Below are 14367 nucleotides of genomic sequence, written 5' to 3'. Positions count from 1 at the left end.
TGAGGCAGCAGGTCCACTGCCAAATGTTCTTTCTAATTCTCTCATTAAAAAAGAAACATGTCTATATGACATCCGAGAGCACAAGTGCCTTCACAGCGATGCCATCCAAGGACTAACCAGGTGTGGGAAGTAATTGTGGCTTTTTCAGGTCATCTCATTTCTGTTCTCACGGTGCAAACATTTAAATGTTGCTGGTCTTTGCTGCAGACTCCGTCTTCAGAAACCAGGGATGCAGCTCCTGGTGCTATTTAAACCTCAATAACTGACCATGCTAAAAGGGCGTGTTCCAGCATTCCTCCCTTTCCCAGCCTTGAAATTTTTTCCTGCACCTCCCTTGTGTCAGCATCAGAGCCAGACCAGAGTGAGTCTGGTGAGAGCTGGTGTGAGGTAACGTCCCCTCCTCCTCCTTGGAAGTTATATTAGGTCAAAGGCATGCTAAAGCACAGCGTGACAATGACCCAGGGTGCTTAGGTCCTGCTGCTCTGGGATGGAGGGGTGGCAGGGTGGCTCCCAGCTCTTTTCAGAGCTCTAGGCTCGTGGTGTTGCAGCTGCCGGGCAGTGTGACAGCCACACATCCCATTAGCCAGCATGGCTCCCACGTGCTGTGTGGGAGGCGATGGCTCTGAGGGACACGTGCCACGCACTGTGCCAGCACCCTGGAGCTGTAGATCTGCCTGGCCTGGAGGGAGAAGCATATTCAGCAGTAACCTTGCTTGCAGGCTGCCAGGATGGCAAATATTCCTTAAAGGAGTCCATTAAAGTAAAATAAACCCTCTTGATGTGCACAGGGAACATCTATAACAAAATATATGATGCACAGGTGTCTATTTGGTGTATTTAAAACCTGAATTTGTGAGAGTGGCACAGCATCGCCTTTGTCTGAGGTGCACTCAGAGATGCTCAATGGGGACAGCGTGCTTGGGGCAATCTGTTGTCTGCTGAAATATATTCCTATTCTGAGTTAGGTGTCTAAAATGCAGGACACAAAGCACTTGTTCTCCTGGGGATGTGATACATCTGGGTCTGTGTAGCCTTCGGAACGTGCACTTCATTCTGGAGGTGAGTCAGCCCTTCTAGTCATGACAACATATGAGAGAGTTTTAATTTTTGGAGGCTGACTGTCTTCTGACTGCATTTCCAGGGCAGTTCTGTCCCACATTACCACAGCTCTTGAGCAGCTGTTCTCTGATCCTGAACAGCTCATTCTCCATTCTTGAGGTCCTGGCTCCAGCCATGGCCCACAAGCAGACTAGATGTATGTGTGGGTAGGGGAGATGTGCTTGGGTAGTTTGTGATGGCTCAGACATGACCCCTGAATGCCTGTGAGGGGACACCACACTCCCTTGGCACCAGTCTAAATCTCTGGGCTCACCCAGAGCCAGATGTGCCACAGTGTTTGTCATTACCCTACTCCTGGGGTTTTCTGGCCCAAGTGATGCATGTTACCTGCCTGGCTAACGCTTGACACCATACAGAGATCTGCAAAATGCTTATGGAGGAGCAGCAAGCACACCTTTAAATATCTCCTCTTTATGATTCAGCTTGTGAGTCTGACACTTGCTTGAGCACATGTATTTAATCCATGCTGAGCTGGAATTCCTCACCTCCATCCTGCAGGTCATAATGCCAGAAGGTGGGAATATACCAATAAAATGTGCTGATAATTCTGATCCTGCAGTGTTCTCCCAGGAAGTCTTTCTCAGTCTCTATGGTAAGGTGGGTGCTGCAGGCCTGGGGAACTGGCGACTTCGCAGCAGTTCAGGCAGGTGCCAGTGAGGCTTCGAGTGGGATGGGACTGGAGGGAGAGAGTACAGATAGTGTGCTAGTAATGTGTTTGTCTGGTCTGAAAATAGGGTGGTGTTCCTGCATCCACACCTGGGGAGCAGGGAGAGCCACTGCCATGTCCACAATGGCTCCAGGAATGAGGTTGTCTGCAGGTGTCAACATTAGAAATAGGCAGCAGTGTTGAACTGTGACTGTGGCAGATGAGGGAGAACAGGAACTTCAGGTTCAACAAGACAAAAACCCACCAAAATGCCTTGGTAGAAGGAAGAGAGTTGGTCATGGAGAGGGATATCAGGAGGCGTGAGTGCTGGAGGGTGCCTGGAGATGAGGGAAAAGACTGAAAGAGCAAAGTACCAAAGCGTAAATACAGACTTGAAATGTGTGTCAAATCCAGGGCCAGTGAGTTGTGCCATTAACTGATGTGTCCTGATGTCCCCAAGGGGTTGAGCTGGAAGGAAATGAGTTCAGCACCTAAATCTGCAACAGCAGCGATGGGGACAGGCAAAGAGCTGGGCCGTGTGTCCTGCAGATACTTGTCAGTGCAATGGAGGCACAACCCCAGCCACCAGTAACCCCCAGTATGTAGCACTGTGTTCCGTGATTTTAGGATTGCAGGAAGGAGAGGGGTAGAATAATATTTAATAAAATCGCTGGGGTAAAGAAACCTATTTAAGGGTGCCAAATGCCATGATGTGCTAGTGTGGGAGAGGTGAGGGCTGGGCTGAAGGAAGGGAGAAAGAAACATGAAGCTCCATGGATGTTGTCCTGATTTGGGATCGTGCTTAGGGACCCTTGCAGACTCAGTCACTGGTGGAGCCAGTGCCAACAGCAGCAGCTCCAGCAGCATGGCAACAGCAGAATTTGGTTATGGTGCCCTCTGGGAGGTACCACACTTTACTTTAGAGACCCCTGAAACTAACAGGCTCTGTGCTCGAGAGAGAGGAACCGCTCAAACAATTCACCTGGAACTAATGGGGTTTGTGCCTTTGATAGGGCTGTGCTTTTTGATACACCTTCTGTGTCAGCCTGGGAGTCTGGTGAGACCTGAACCTCCCCATGATCATTTCCACACAGGACAACAAAGGTTGCTATTTAACCCAAAATTTAGTCTGATATACCCTCCCTGGCAAATAAACTTGAATAATTACTGCATTTGAACAGTAAAAAAGAAAAAAAAATCTGTCTTAATTACATGTCAGAGGATGAAAATCTCCCACCTTGTCTGAGTGCAGACTGATCAGCTGGCAAAGGGAGGTTTCTCTCTGTGTACTAAATGGAATCTGTCTCAACCAACCCCAGACAGTTCTAGCTTGCTTAGTCCTGTGTTAATTAATGTAGCCCCTCATAGGGACTTATCTGAGTCAGGAGGGAGGCAGTAGCTACTCTCCCCCTGAGTCTCTGTGCACACCCTCCCCCCATGTCAGACCCCGCAGTGCCAGCCTGAGGAATGGGATAGGTGGTGATGGGGTGTTTCAGGTGGGTCTAAGCCCTGACAGCTTGCAAAGAGAGTGAATTCCAAAGGGTCGTGAATGCCTGGACCTCTTGGAAGTTTCACCCACCAGCACCTGAGCTGTGGGGACAGCTATGGGAATCTGCTTGGACCAAAGGTGTAAGCTCACCCTATGTTAAAAAGAATTTCTGGCCCTGGGGTTGGCTTCACAAAAATGTAAAGTAATCTGGAGGTTACTTTCATTTCCGTTAGTAACAGGACAGCAATGTCCTCATGATTTCTGTGACAGATGCCTGTTCCTTTGGAAAACAAGACCTGCCCATTTCCTGCAGGAAAAAATGCCCTTTTAACTGTCAGTCACGATTTCCCCCAGTGTTGCCAACAGAAAGTTATTCCTGTCCTCCAGGGCTGCTTCCTCTTGTACAGTCTCTGAAAATCTTAGTTGTCCCTTGTAAATATGCTGTGTCTCTAATGGATGGAGCTGCTGCTCTCCAAACATGAGTCCAGATGCTCCAGAGGGCTGTTGGGGACAGGGATGCTGGCTGGGCTGGGCTGATTGCTCCATCTCTTTTGGGTAGGGGAGGTGAAGGAAAAGGTCTTTGCAGGGAGGCGAACTTCAGTCTGAATCCCAGACTCTAGTTTTGTTGGAAATGAAAGAGTAGTTGCAATAAAAAACTGAAGAGGGAAGTGCCTTGAACTCTGAAAATTCCTGAACTTCCTATTAATAGATCTGTGTTTAGAATAATGTGAAAAATTGAATCTCTCCAAGCACTGAATCATGTGCATTCCCACGAGTGCTCAGCGTGTCTGCACTCACACAGCACCATCCTACTCCATCCCTCCCATGCTGGCTCCAGGCTCGTGGTGCAGCAGGAACCTCCACGGGTTCTGCAGCATCTCAGCTGTGGAGATTCATCGCTGGCCTGGTGATTTTATAAAACATTTGCGTTCCCCATACTTTATTAGTCCCTGACAGACTCATTGTTTATAACATACTTCTCAGCAAGCTGTTTGCGACTCATCGCCCTGCTTGCTTTATAGTCTATAAATATTTAATTCTTTAATAAACTGCTTATATGTAATATCAAATGACTGATGTACTTCTCTCCCCTCTTCAGCAGTGCTACTATTTGCAAAACAATTCTTTTGGTGTTTTGAATAGCAATATGTTCTATAAATGCTTGAATTTCCTTTTCCTAAATAGCAATTTCTTCATGGTATTTGGTGAATTGACAAGCAGCTCAACGGCTCCTGCAGTGCTCCAGGAACTGCCCCTTCCTAAAGTCTCCATGGGGAGACTTGCTTCCAAACGGCCACAGGCTGAAATCAGAGTGTCTGGGACACAGGGAGTGATATTTCTGGTAATATTTCCCACCTGTGCATGTCAGGAAGTGGTGGGAGCCTGGCAGCTGGAGCCGTGGGAGCACATTGGGTGCTGTGTGGAGTGGGGTGGGGGTGTCGTGCAGGGATCATCCTGACTCTCACCATCTGCTGCATCCCCACCTCCTCTGCCTCACCCACTGCATGCTCCACACTCATTTTCCCAGCACAGTCTCCTTCCTACTCCTCTTCAGCAGCACTTGTGGAAAGAATGACTGACTGGGTTGGGTCCTAGGCTTGGCTCCATCTTCCTTGGGGTGTTCTCTACCCTGGGGACAGGCAGCAGGCTGCTGGATTCCTTTGGCAGTCCCCAGCCTTTGGGCTCCTTCTGGCATGCCAGACCCTCTCCAACATGCAATGGGAGCAGGAACCTTGAGGCAACCAAGTGAGGGCATGGCTAGAGCTATTGATCTGTTCTCTAGCCTGCTCCATGTCTGGGTCAGAACACCCTCTGAGGCTGGCAGCCAGCTGTGGTCAGGGTGACAGGCTGCCCTGGCTGCACTGGGGCCCATGGGCAGAGTGAACAGCCTTGCAGAGCTGGCAGGGAGGGCTATCTGTCAGCATGGGCACAGGAAGGGACAGTGGCACTGCACTGCCACTGTCTGTGCCTCCCAACCTCAGTCCTTGTCTTACCCTCCATCTTAGGGCAGCTTTCTTCTCAGGCTCTGCCCTTTTATTCTCTTCCCTAAGGTTCATGGCATGCCAAGGCACTGTTTGGGATTGGGCACCGTGCTCTGCTGCCAGGGCAAAACCAGGTGGGGGAAGGATTCAGCACCTGGAATGATGACAAGGGCATGGTGCAGGCATGGCCTTTCTTTGGAGTTGCTTTGTGTTGGTTTCAGTTATCCTGTGTTTCCAGGTTCCATTTGGTCCAGACAGACACCCTGGCACTGAGCTGCTTTGAGGCTGGAGACCAGAAAGATGGGGCAGGGCCAAGCAACACCTCTGGAGTTGCTGTTCCACAGGGTCCAGACCAGCCACATCGGGGTCAGGAAGACATCATCTGGGGTGGATGGGTTGGACGTTGGAACGAGATGTTCATTAAGGTCCCTTCCAACCCAACCCATTCCATTATATGATTCTATGATCTGCACAGACCACTCCATCTGATTGTGGATGCTCTGTTCCTTACAGACAGCTTTGGACTGCTCACTTGGGTCCAGGCTGGTTTGAACACAGGGTGGCAACAAGGAACCTTTTTGTGTCTTAGTTGTGCCCCTGAGACTGTGAGGACAGGACATTCACACACAGCTGCTGAGTCAGGTTGCCGGTTGGGTTATCGCTCCTGTCCTGGATTTTTACAGGTGGTTTGGAACAGCAAGCAGAGCTCAGGTTTGGGATTGCTGCCCAGAGGCAGTCCTGTGTCCTGGTTTAGTTCAGACCTGGCAGCCTGTTGTCTGTGCTTGCTCTCCCGAGTGCCCTTGCAGAAGAGTTGGTGCTGTGTGTGTATGTGACAGGGATGCATCTCTTGAGATGTGGGAAGGGAGTGGAGGCAGGTGACAGCTGAATGGGCCCATGGTCAGCAGTCTAAGCAGCACAGGACAGCAGTCACTCTCTTGGCTACGGGTCACTGCACCTGCTGCACTTCGGTCCTTAGACACAGACTAGAGCATAACCTTCCTGTTTGGGGTCTCATGTCCCTTTGAGGGTGGCCTGCCTGAGGACCCTTGGTTACTGTGTGCCTGGGGGTCACAGCCTCCTTTGGGTAGGCTCTCGTACCACTGCTGTGACAAACGGCACAGCCTCAGAGGCAGCAGGTCCACCCCACTCTGACCAGGAAGGGACTGCTCAGGAGCCTTGCTGGAGCTGCAGGTACAGTCTGTGCGTGCCTAGGGCATGAGAGGAGAGGAAGCTCTTCTTGCAGCGAGTTCCATCTGCAATTGACCTTCCTCTCCACCTGCCTCTCCCTTTTCCAGTGGAGAGGAGACTGATGTTCCCTCTCTGGCACCACATTTGTCTGCAGCCTGAGTCCTGCCCACCACCAAGGGTGTATGGAGGCTGCAGAGCCATCCAGGACTAGCACAGGGCAGACACACAAGGCACAGATCCCCAAGATGATGTCACACAGCTCAGGTGAGGGTGGTGGTGTTGGCTGCCAGCCCACTCCGTCTCTCTTTGTTCACCCCTTGCTGATGAACATGGGTGCAGGTCACAGCCTAGAAGAGCAGCAGGACAGAGCAGCCATGGGGTCCCACACACGTATTTTCATGCTTGCAATATCCAGATACCACTCACTACTCTGAGGAAAATGGGTGTGTGTGGATCTGGCCAGCTCTGGGCTCCCTGTCCCCAGCAGGTTTCCTGAAGACACACCGTCCAGAACTGCTCTGCCCACTGACCTGTGGTAGGGACCCACTGGGCACTGCATCAGCACTGCGTCCCTTGGGAAGTGCATGTGCCAGCCTGGCATCAGCCAGCGCCAGTGCCTGGGCAGCATGTTGTCACACCACCCTCGAGCTGTCATCAAGCCCCTCCTTTGTCACCAAGCTGTGACACTCAGCACATTCTCCCTCTGGTTCCTTTTCTCCTGTCCCCCTCCCACCACACGCTTCTGAAGGAAGACGGAATCATCCAGGCATCCAGGTCTCAGCACTCTGGGTCTCCGGCAGCGAGCATGCCCAGTGCCCTGGCTGAGGGATGAGTGATGATAAATAAGTAAATCACGCGGTGGGCTGAGCGATTCCCCAACGAGCCTGTTTGTCCCAGGCACAGTGCAAAACCCTCTTCTCCTTGGCGATAACCTTTCTGCGTGCTCACATTATGCATGTATTCATGTGACTTCCTCTGCCTCACCACCACCTCTTCGACTCATTTAAATAAAAATAATTTATGTGGACATTCCTTCAGTCAGGATTCCCCCCCCCCCAATAATATTTCATTGATGCTGTGAACCCAAATGGGGTCGTTATGCTTTTGCATATCATTAGGACTTTATAAAGAACAACAGCGACATCTGCATGTGCCGCAGTGCCACAGAGATGGGGGAGAATATGGAAAACAAACCCCAGATGAGCTCCAAGCTCATCTGGCTCTGTCTTTCCTTGGTGCCTTTGCCTCTACCATGGACACAAGTAATTGTACAGTGTAATCACATCACGGCTCATCTGAATATTCATAACCGAGACAAAGACTTGGAGGAGAAGTGGGGGAGGGAAAGGAAGATAATTTAAATATAAAACAGTATTTCATTTGGAGGCAAAGTTCTGCATTCAGCTCAAGAGATTGTCTTGGTACCGATTCGGTGTGTCTGTCTGTCCGCCTCCTGTGCGGAAGCGTGGGCAGTGGGAGCGCCGCACCCGCAGCCCCCACCGTGGAGACAGAAAATAAAACACAACAACAAACAGTGGCAGAACTGCCCCCAGCCAAAAGGATGTTTGAAGAGTCGCCAACGGTGGCTAACCAGCTGCTGGTCTCCAGGAAAGAAATAGTCTATTGAGGGAGCTTTATAAAGACACCAATTAATATGTTGTGCATGTATAAGATCTACAAAGAGCCCACTGTGTTCCTCCCCCCGCAGCCACCACCTTCCCTTCTTGATCAGTGCCAGTGGAGAAGGATCTGCGCTACCAAATAATTGATTAATCACTTCAGCGGTGACAACGGCCCTCTCCAAAATAAAGAGAGAAGAAAAACAAACACAAAAAGAGGCAACTGTTCGCTAATTAGCGTGTAAATTACCGCTGGTTCCATCCTCCTTTGTGCCTTTAAAAAAGGAAAAGAGAAAGAGTAGAGAAATATATTCCCCATCTTAATGTATATGTTGTCTTCATTTCTTTTCTATTACTCTGGTATCCTTCACCAGTATGAACCCAGCAGTGTGGTGTTTGTCGAAGCTGTGGCTGGCTCTGCCAGTTCGTTCCCCAAAGAGCTCCTATTTCCATTCCACTGGAGCTTATATTCCTTTAAATGTCTAGCGCAGCATCATTTCCCCCTTTCTAATTCATCACTCTGCTGGAATTAGAAGAATCCAAGGTTATATCCAACTTCAAAGGTTTCCAAGTCATCATGATTTTAATAAAAGGAGAAGACAGATCATGGAACAAGTCCCTGGCTTTTGAAGATAGGCATCATAGGGACCTTCCTCCCTCTGTCTCGTTCTCGCTCTCACACTCTCTCCCCCCAACTTTGTACCTCTCCAGCTCTGAATGTCCCGCGCTAGCGCGGTTTAATGATATGCAAATGAAATATGCATAAAACCATTCTACTGTATGATGATTAAACACTGGAGACATTAACCGCCGACGCTTCGCTGTTTGACTATAATAATCTTTCCCGAGCATCCACTTTGATTGCGGAGTTATGGAAACCCATAGCAGTTGGCAGAGAGGGAGTAAGAGAGAGCGAAGGAAGGAGAGGTGCGGGGACACATCACCCATCTCTGCATTTATCCCATTCCAGGAGACGTTTCCCCCTCTTTGTACTGCGTTCCTACTGCTGTCTTTTGTAATCCATCCATGCGGTCGCACCAGGGCGATTAACGGGAAAAAAAACCTCTTTTCTCTTAATGTTTCAAAGCTCATTAGCCAAACGATTATTCCTCATTAACAGCGAAAGCTCATTCATTAAAAGAAAAAATATGCCCAAAAGATGCCAGCGCTGTTAATCCTGAGCCCTGTAGCTGGGCTGTAAATCCCATGCTAGTATTTTCCATGAAGAAGGGAAGTGCGCCAATCCACAAAAAAAAAAAAAACACCAAGCAAAAAGAAAACATTTTGTGTGTTTTGTAAAATCCGCAAGAGAGGCAATTAATATTCCCGTTGTATGACTTTATTTTTTGTCTCTCCCTTTTGTCTCCAGTGCCCTTCCCTGGCTCAGCGCCCGGTGCCAACAGAACACCTTGCAGGATCCTCAGCAGCGCAGACAACGTAAGTAGCCAGCTGTCCCTTGACGCCCTCGTCCAGAAGCCCTGCGCCCTCCAGACCCTGCGGAGCGCCCGTGTGGCTCCTTCCCTCGCTCGCCCTCCGAGTGCCACCTGGGTTTCACAAGTAGCACCTTCCAAATCTCTCTGTCTTCAAGTTTGTGCATGTCTGTGTGGCATCCCTCCTCCTCCTTCACTCCCATAGTGGATCTCGTGAAGGGCTTCAGATCGGCCCCATTCATCTCCCTGGTGATAGCAGTGAATGTAGATAAATCTCTGCCTGCCTGCTTGCTGCTCCAGTATGATTTTTATTTTGTCTTCCGTGTATACCTAGGTCAAAAAGTGGGATGTATACTGACGGTGGGTGAGTGTGTGTGTGTGTCTGTGTCTGTCTCTTCCTCACTCCCTGTCATTCTCTCTCACCAAGGCACACAAACATACTTCTCCCTGTGTGTGTGTGTTACACGCGTGCACACAAATAAATATCCACACACAGACGTGTGTGCACACACAGAGGCAAACACACACCTCCTCACCCCCCCACTCACACAGCTCCTCTGCACCGAGCCAAGGCGGTGTGTGCGTGCATGTCTGTGTGTCCGTATGCACTGTTCCATGTGCGTGTGCATACACAGGCATCTCGCTACACCGTCAAACATTCCCTCTCCTCCCAGCAGAGGCTGTGTGCAGCTCTGATCCTGCCCTGTAAGAGCGGTATTCCTTCCTCCCTTCATTCCCTCGGCGTGCTGTTCCGAGACCTTCGTGCTCCCTCCTCGGGGTCCCTCCTGAGCTGCAGAATTGGCACCTTTCCCTGAGGTTGTCCGAATGGCAAATGGCACCGGCCGGAGCTCGCATTCTTGTAGCTTCTCATGGCATTTCTTCCTCCATGTCGGCTATTCCCTTTTGTTTGTTGTTGACTGGTCTGGGTGTGGTTGGGGTTTTTTTGGCATTAATTGTAAACGAACCTGAATGGCAAAACACACCAACAGCTTGCGGGGAAAAAAAAGAAAAAAAAAAGCAAAGCCCCACACAAACGCCTTCTGCTGCGACAGATGCCCATGTTGCCCCTGGCATGGAGAGCGGGCACAAGGGGTTTGTTGATGAGGTTTTTTCAGTTGCTGTGTTTATTGTTCCCATTTCCCTTTTCCATTTATTTTTAAAGACTCCAAGATGCCGGCCTCGGCTTGGAACGGAGCGGTGTCATGGCGGAGACGACGGCCTTTGTCTCGCAGGGTGTGAAAGCATCCGTTGTGCTGGCTCCACTGCGGCAGAATGACGTCTAAAGGGGGGAAAAAGTGCTGGAAGTCCGAGTTGTGCGGTGCTGGCGGGGAGCCCAGTCCCCACGGGGTGCGTCCGAGGAAGGGCTTGCGGCAGAGGAGCCTGGTCTGTAATCCTGGCACTTGTGCCTCCGGTCGCTGCCTGCCGTTTGCTCCTGGGGGTCTGGATAATCTCCCTTGGCTCTACGGCACTGTCTGGCCCGCGCACAGGGCCCCCGTAACATATACCCGCTGCCGCGATCACAGGGAGCTGTGGCGTTGCCACTGAATGGATGGCACTGTGCCAACTCCGCTGCCATCCGCCCTTGCAGCTCTTTTCCTCCCTCCTCCCTCCCGCTCTCCCCTCCTCCTCCTCCTCCCGTCGACTTGATGTTAATTAACACACGGGTTAATTGATTTTAAAAGCTGAAGAATTACAGTTAACTTTTCCCACAGGGTACGGACGCCAGCCGCCTGGCACGGCTCTGCCTCGCGCGGGTGCAGGGGGGCAGGGAAGAGCTCGCAGCAAAACCAGTCACTGCAGAGGGATGGACGGATGGCCGTCGACTGTTGGAGTGTGGCTGGGGTGGCTGACAATCCTGCCTCATCCTCTGGACATGTCAACACTGTATTTTGCTACAAACAATCAACGTGACACCTCCTCTCGCCTCTCCCACCCACCCTCCTTTCAGGATGAGTGCTGTCGAAGTTTCAGCAGGGAAGCTTTCCCCCCAAAGTCCCACCAGAGTCCAGGAATGTCTCGCACCACAGGACTGCCCAGCCCGAGCACTCTGCACGATGGCGAGGGGCATCAGAGGGCCCCCGGCCCTCATGGGCTCATCCCACCTGCCAGGTTTCAGTTCCCCTTATCGGCTCCAACGTGTCACTTGGGATGAAGCATCACAACCATGGGAAAGTTTGTTTGTTGTAATTACTAAAGAAATAACCCATGTGGGGGCTTTGTTTTTTCGCCCTCCCTCGCCCCAGCGTGCTGCCGGTGAGGGTGACGGTGTGGCGGGAGGAGGCGCAGCGACGCTGGGAACTTGCTGCTTTCACCTTCCCGTGCTTTCATTTTATTTCGTTTTTTAAAAGCATGAAGCAAGTGAAGCGACGAGAGGAATCCATTATGCAAATCAGGTCACATTTGCATAATGTCTCATGACTGGAATATGCAAATTAGTTGTATAATTTATGAGTGCCAGTGACTGTCTAAAAGTGTTTCCCAGAATTTATAAAAACTGCGGCGTGGGGAGGCAGCTGCCGGCTGCCCTGCCAGGAGGGTCCACCCTTGCTTTGCAAAGTCTGCCTGAGCCCAGCAGCCCAAACACTCAGGAATAAGAACTGATCCCGCTTCCCATCCTGTCCTCTTGCTTTATTTTCTGTTTCTCCCTCTGCCAAGTCCTCACCTGCTCCCCTCAAACTTCTCTGAGGGTGTGAGGCTGGAGCATGGGGCTGGATGGCTGGGCAGTCCCGCAGGTGGATCAACCAGGGCTCGCTCAGGTCCCTCAGGGCTCTCCCCAGCTGCAGAGCCCCTGTGCCGTCAGGTAAGCGAGCTCATGGGCACGGTGCATCAGAGAGCTGTCTCGAGCCTCTGCCTCTACCGACCAGCACAGTGGGATTCCTGCTGGTTTGCCGTGTGCCACGTCCAGCTCCTGCTTGGATCCGAGCCCCAAGACCTTGGGGAGAGCTACGAGGTCAGCACAGGGCTGGCACTGCCAGCGGAGGGACCCTGAGTGTCATTCCCAGGGCCGCAGCGCTCGGCATCAGCACTGGAAAGGTCTCTGGAATATCTGGACGTGCACGACAGGTATCAAGATTTTGTCTTTTTTTTTCCTATTTCTCTGAGTGTCTAGTGATCTGGGGAGCACCAGGAGGATGCAGGTGGGCTCTTGGATGAAGCATCACATGGGATGCCACTGCCCTGAGCTGCCTGCATGGGGAGAGGGTAAATGGAAAGTTGTGTGGGTCATAGCCTGCCTGCTCCAGGCAGCATCCAGTGAGGAGCAGCGGGATGGGAGAGCCCAGGGGTTGGGGCAGCTCACCATTGGCCTTCCTCAGCTCTGGAAGGTCCCCAAAAGGGCTTTTGGGCAAGAAAGTGTGATTTGCTGTTCTTGAGAGTCTGCATTTCACTTGTAAAACCCAGATGTGTTTATCTCACTGGTTCCAAATCACTTTTGGTGTTAGTTACCTCTAAAGTGACAAATGTCACACTTATCAGTTTCAAAACACTGTGTCTGTGTGTTTGGTTTGTTTAGTGCATGCAGCTCCAGGCTGTGACAGTAAGTCTTACTGAGTGTCTCCAGGACAAAGAAGTGAGTTCATAAACTGTGCTTTTACCTGTGAGTGGGGAGTTCTGTTGTGGGAATATGAAGGGACCCTCTGCATCAGGCACAAGGTACAAACTGGCATTTACTCTGTGTGACACCAGTGAGAGGCAGCAGCACAGCCAGACTCTGAAGCATCTTTTGCTTGTCGTTGCTCAGGTTTGGTGCCTGCCCCCACACTGTGGGGTGACCATTCCCCCAACTCCAAGGGGTCACTCTCCCTGTACTGGTCCTTGACGGCACAGAGAAGTAGCTGAGTCTGACCAGGAGACAGTGCAGGACCAGGGCCACTGGGAACAACTGGTGTGTCCTGCTGGAGACAGGGTTCTTTGTGCAGGGCAGGAAGGGCCGAGGGCAGTGGGAAGGAGTGGGATGGTGGCCCTGAGGAATGTCCCATGGCTCCATGATTAGTGGCCCTGCAGTGTCAGGGGTCAGGGATGTGTTTAACCTCAAGGCAAACCACCCTACTTTGCTTGTCACAAAGGCTCCTGCAGGCTGGAAAGGAGAGGAGAATGTCTGCTTATCTGTTGTGGTGTAGCATCAGCAGATTCTGCACTGTGACTGATGCTGGTTCTCCAGATGGGGACAGGGATGGGCAGACTGGCAGGGCTGGCCAACAGCAAGCCTGGGCCATGGGTGGGAGGAGGAACTCGGGCTGTGGGGCAATTTGCAGGTGCCAGAGGGGACTCAATGTCTGCTTGGGGAGAGCCCACAGCTCCGTACAGAGCTGCCTCACTGTGCTCTGGGCTGTGCAGGTGGCTGGTCCTGATCCCCTCCTCATACCGTGTGTTGCATGGGGAGCTGGTCCCAGTCCCCCTTGTGCTCTGGGCTGTGTGGTGTGGTGGTCCTGGTCCCCCTCCTCGCACTCTAGGTTGTTTTCTGATATTTTTATCAAACCACCAGAACTCCTGAATGTTCTCTTGGGGTTTTGATATTGCACAAAGGACTTGCAAATGTCCTGAGCTTTGTATTTAGGGGTGAAACAGTTTCTTAGGGGTGAAGGAAAGCTCATCCAGAACATGCACTGAAACCTCCATATCTGCCAGACAAGATAGTCTTGTCTCCATAGGTCAGCAACAAGGGACAGTGCATGGGGAATCCCTCACACAGACCTGCTCATTCATGGTTTGAGTTTCTACTGAGGTGGTACCTTTTTGTCAGCTGAACAGAGTGTTCCTGACAGACCCCTGTTGCTCTCCTGCGGTGTTCTCCTGTGGTTACTCACCAGCGGCATTGGAAGAATTCTCTGTAGGTCCGTCCTTGGGACTTCCTGGGGCCTTTGCTTGCAGGACTTGCTCTTTTTCTCTTGATGAG

General features: G+C 51.3%; 2 protein-coding genes across 2 annotated transcripts in view; both read left to right on the top strand.

Annotated features, from left to right (window-relative positions):
• Positions 1-10756, top strand: part of LOC126638025 (uncharacterized) — a 26193-nt gene extending 15437 nt beyond the window's left edge. The window contains exons 3-4 of the mRNA XM_050311635.1: positions 9413-9480; positions 10636-10756. Coding sequence (XP_050167592.1) covers positions 9413-9480; positions 10636-10756 — 189 coding nt within the window. The remainder of the gene's footprint in view (positions 1-9412; positions 9481-10635) is intronic.
• Positions 9021-14367, top strand: part of LOC126638024 (transcription factor SPT20 homolog) — a 36848-nt gene continuing 31501 nt past the window's right edge. The window contains exon 1 of the mRNA XM_050311634.1: positions 9021-14367. Within this exon, the coding sequence (XP_050167591.1) occupies positions 14363-14367 (5 nt within the window). The 5' untranslated portion in view covers positions 9021-14362.

Source organism: Myiozetetes cayanensis, unplaced genomic scaffold, assembly GCF_022539395.1.
Source record: "Myiozetetes cayanensis isolate MyiCay16 unplaced genomic scaffold, myiCay2020 scf16, whole genome shotgun sequence".
In the NCBI taxonomy this organism is placed as follows: Eukaryota; Metazoa; Chordata; class Aves; order Passeriformes; family Tyrannidae; genus Myiozetetes; species Myiozetetes cayanensis.
This window is presented reverse-complemented; position numbering and strand designations above follow the sequence as displayed.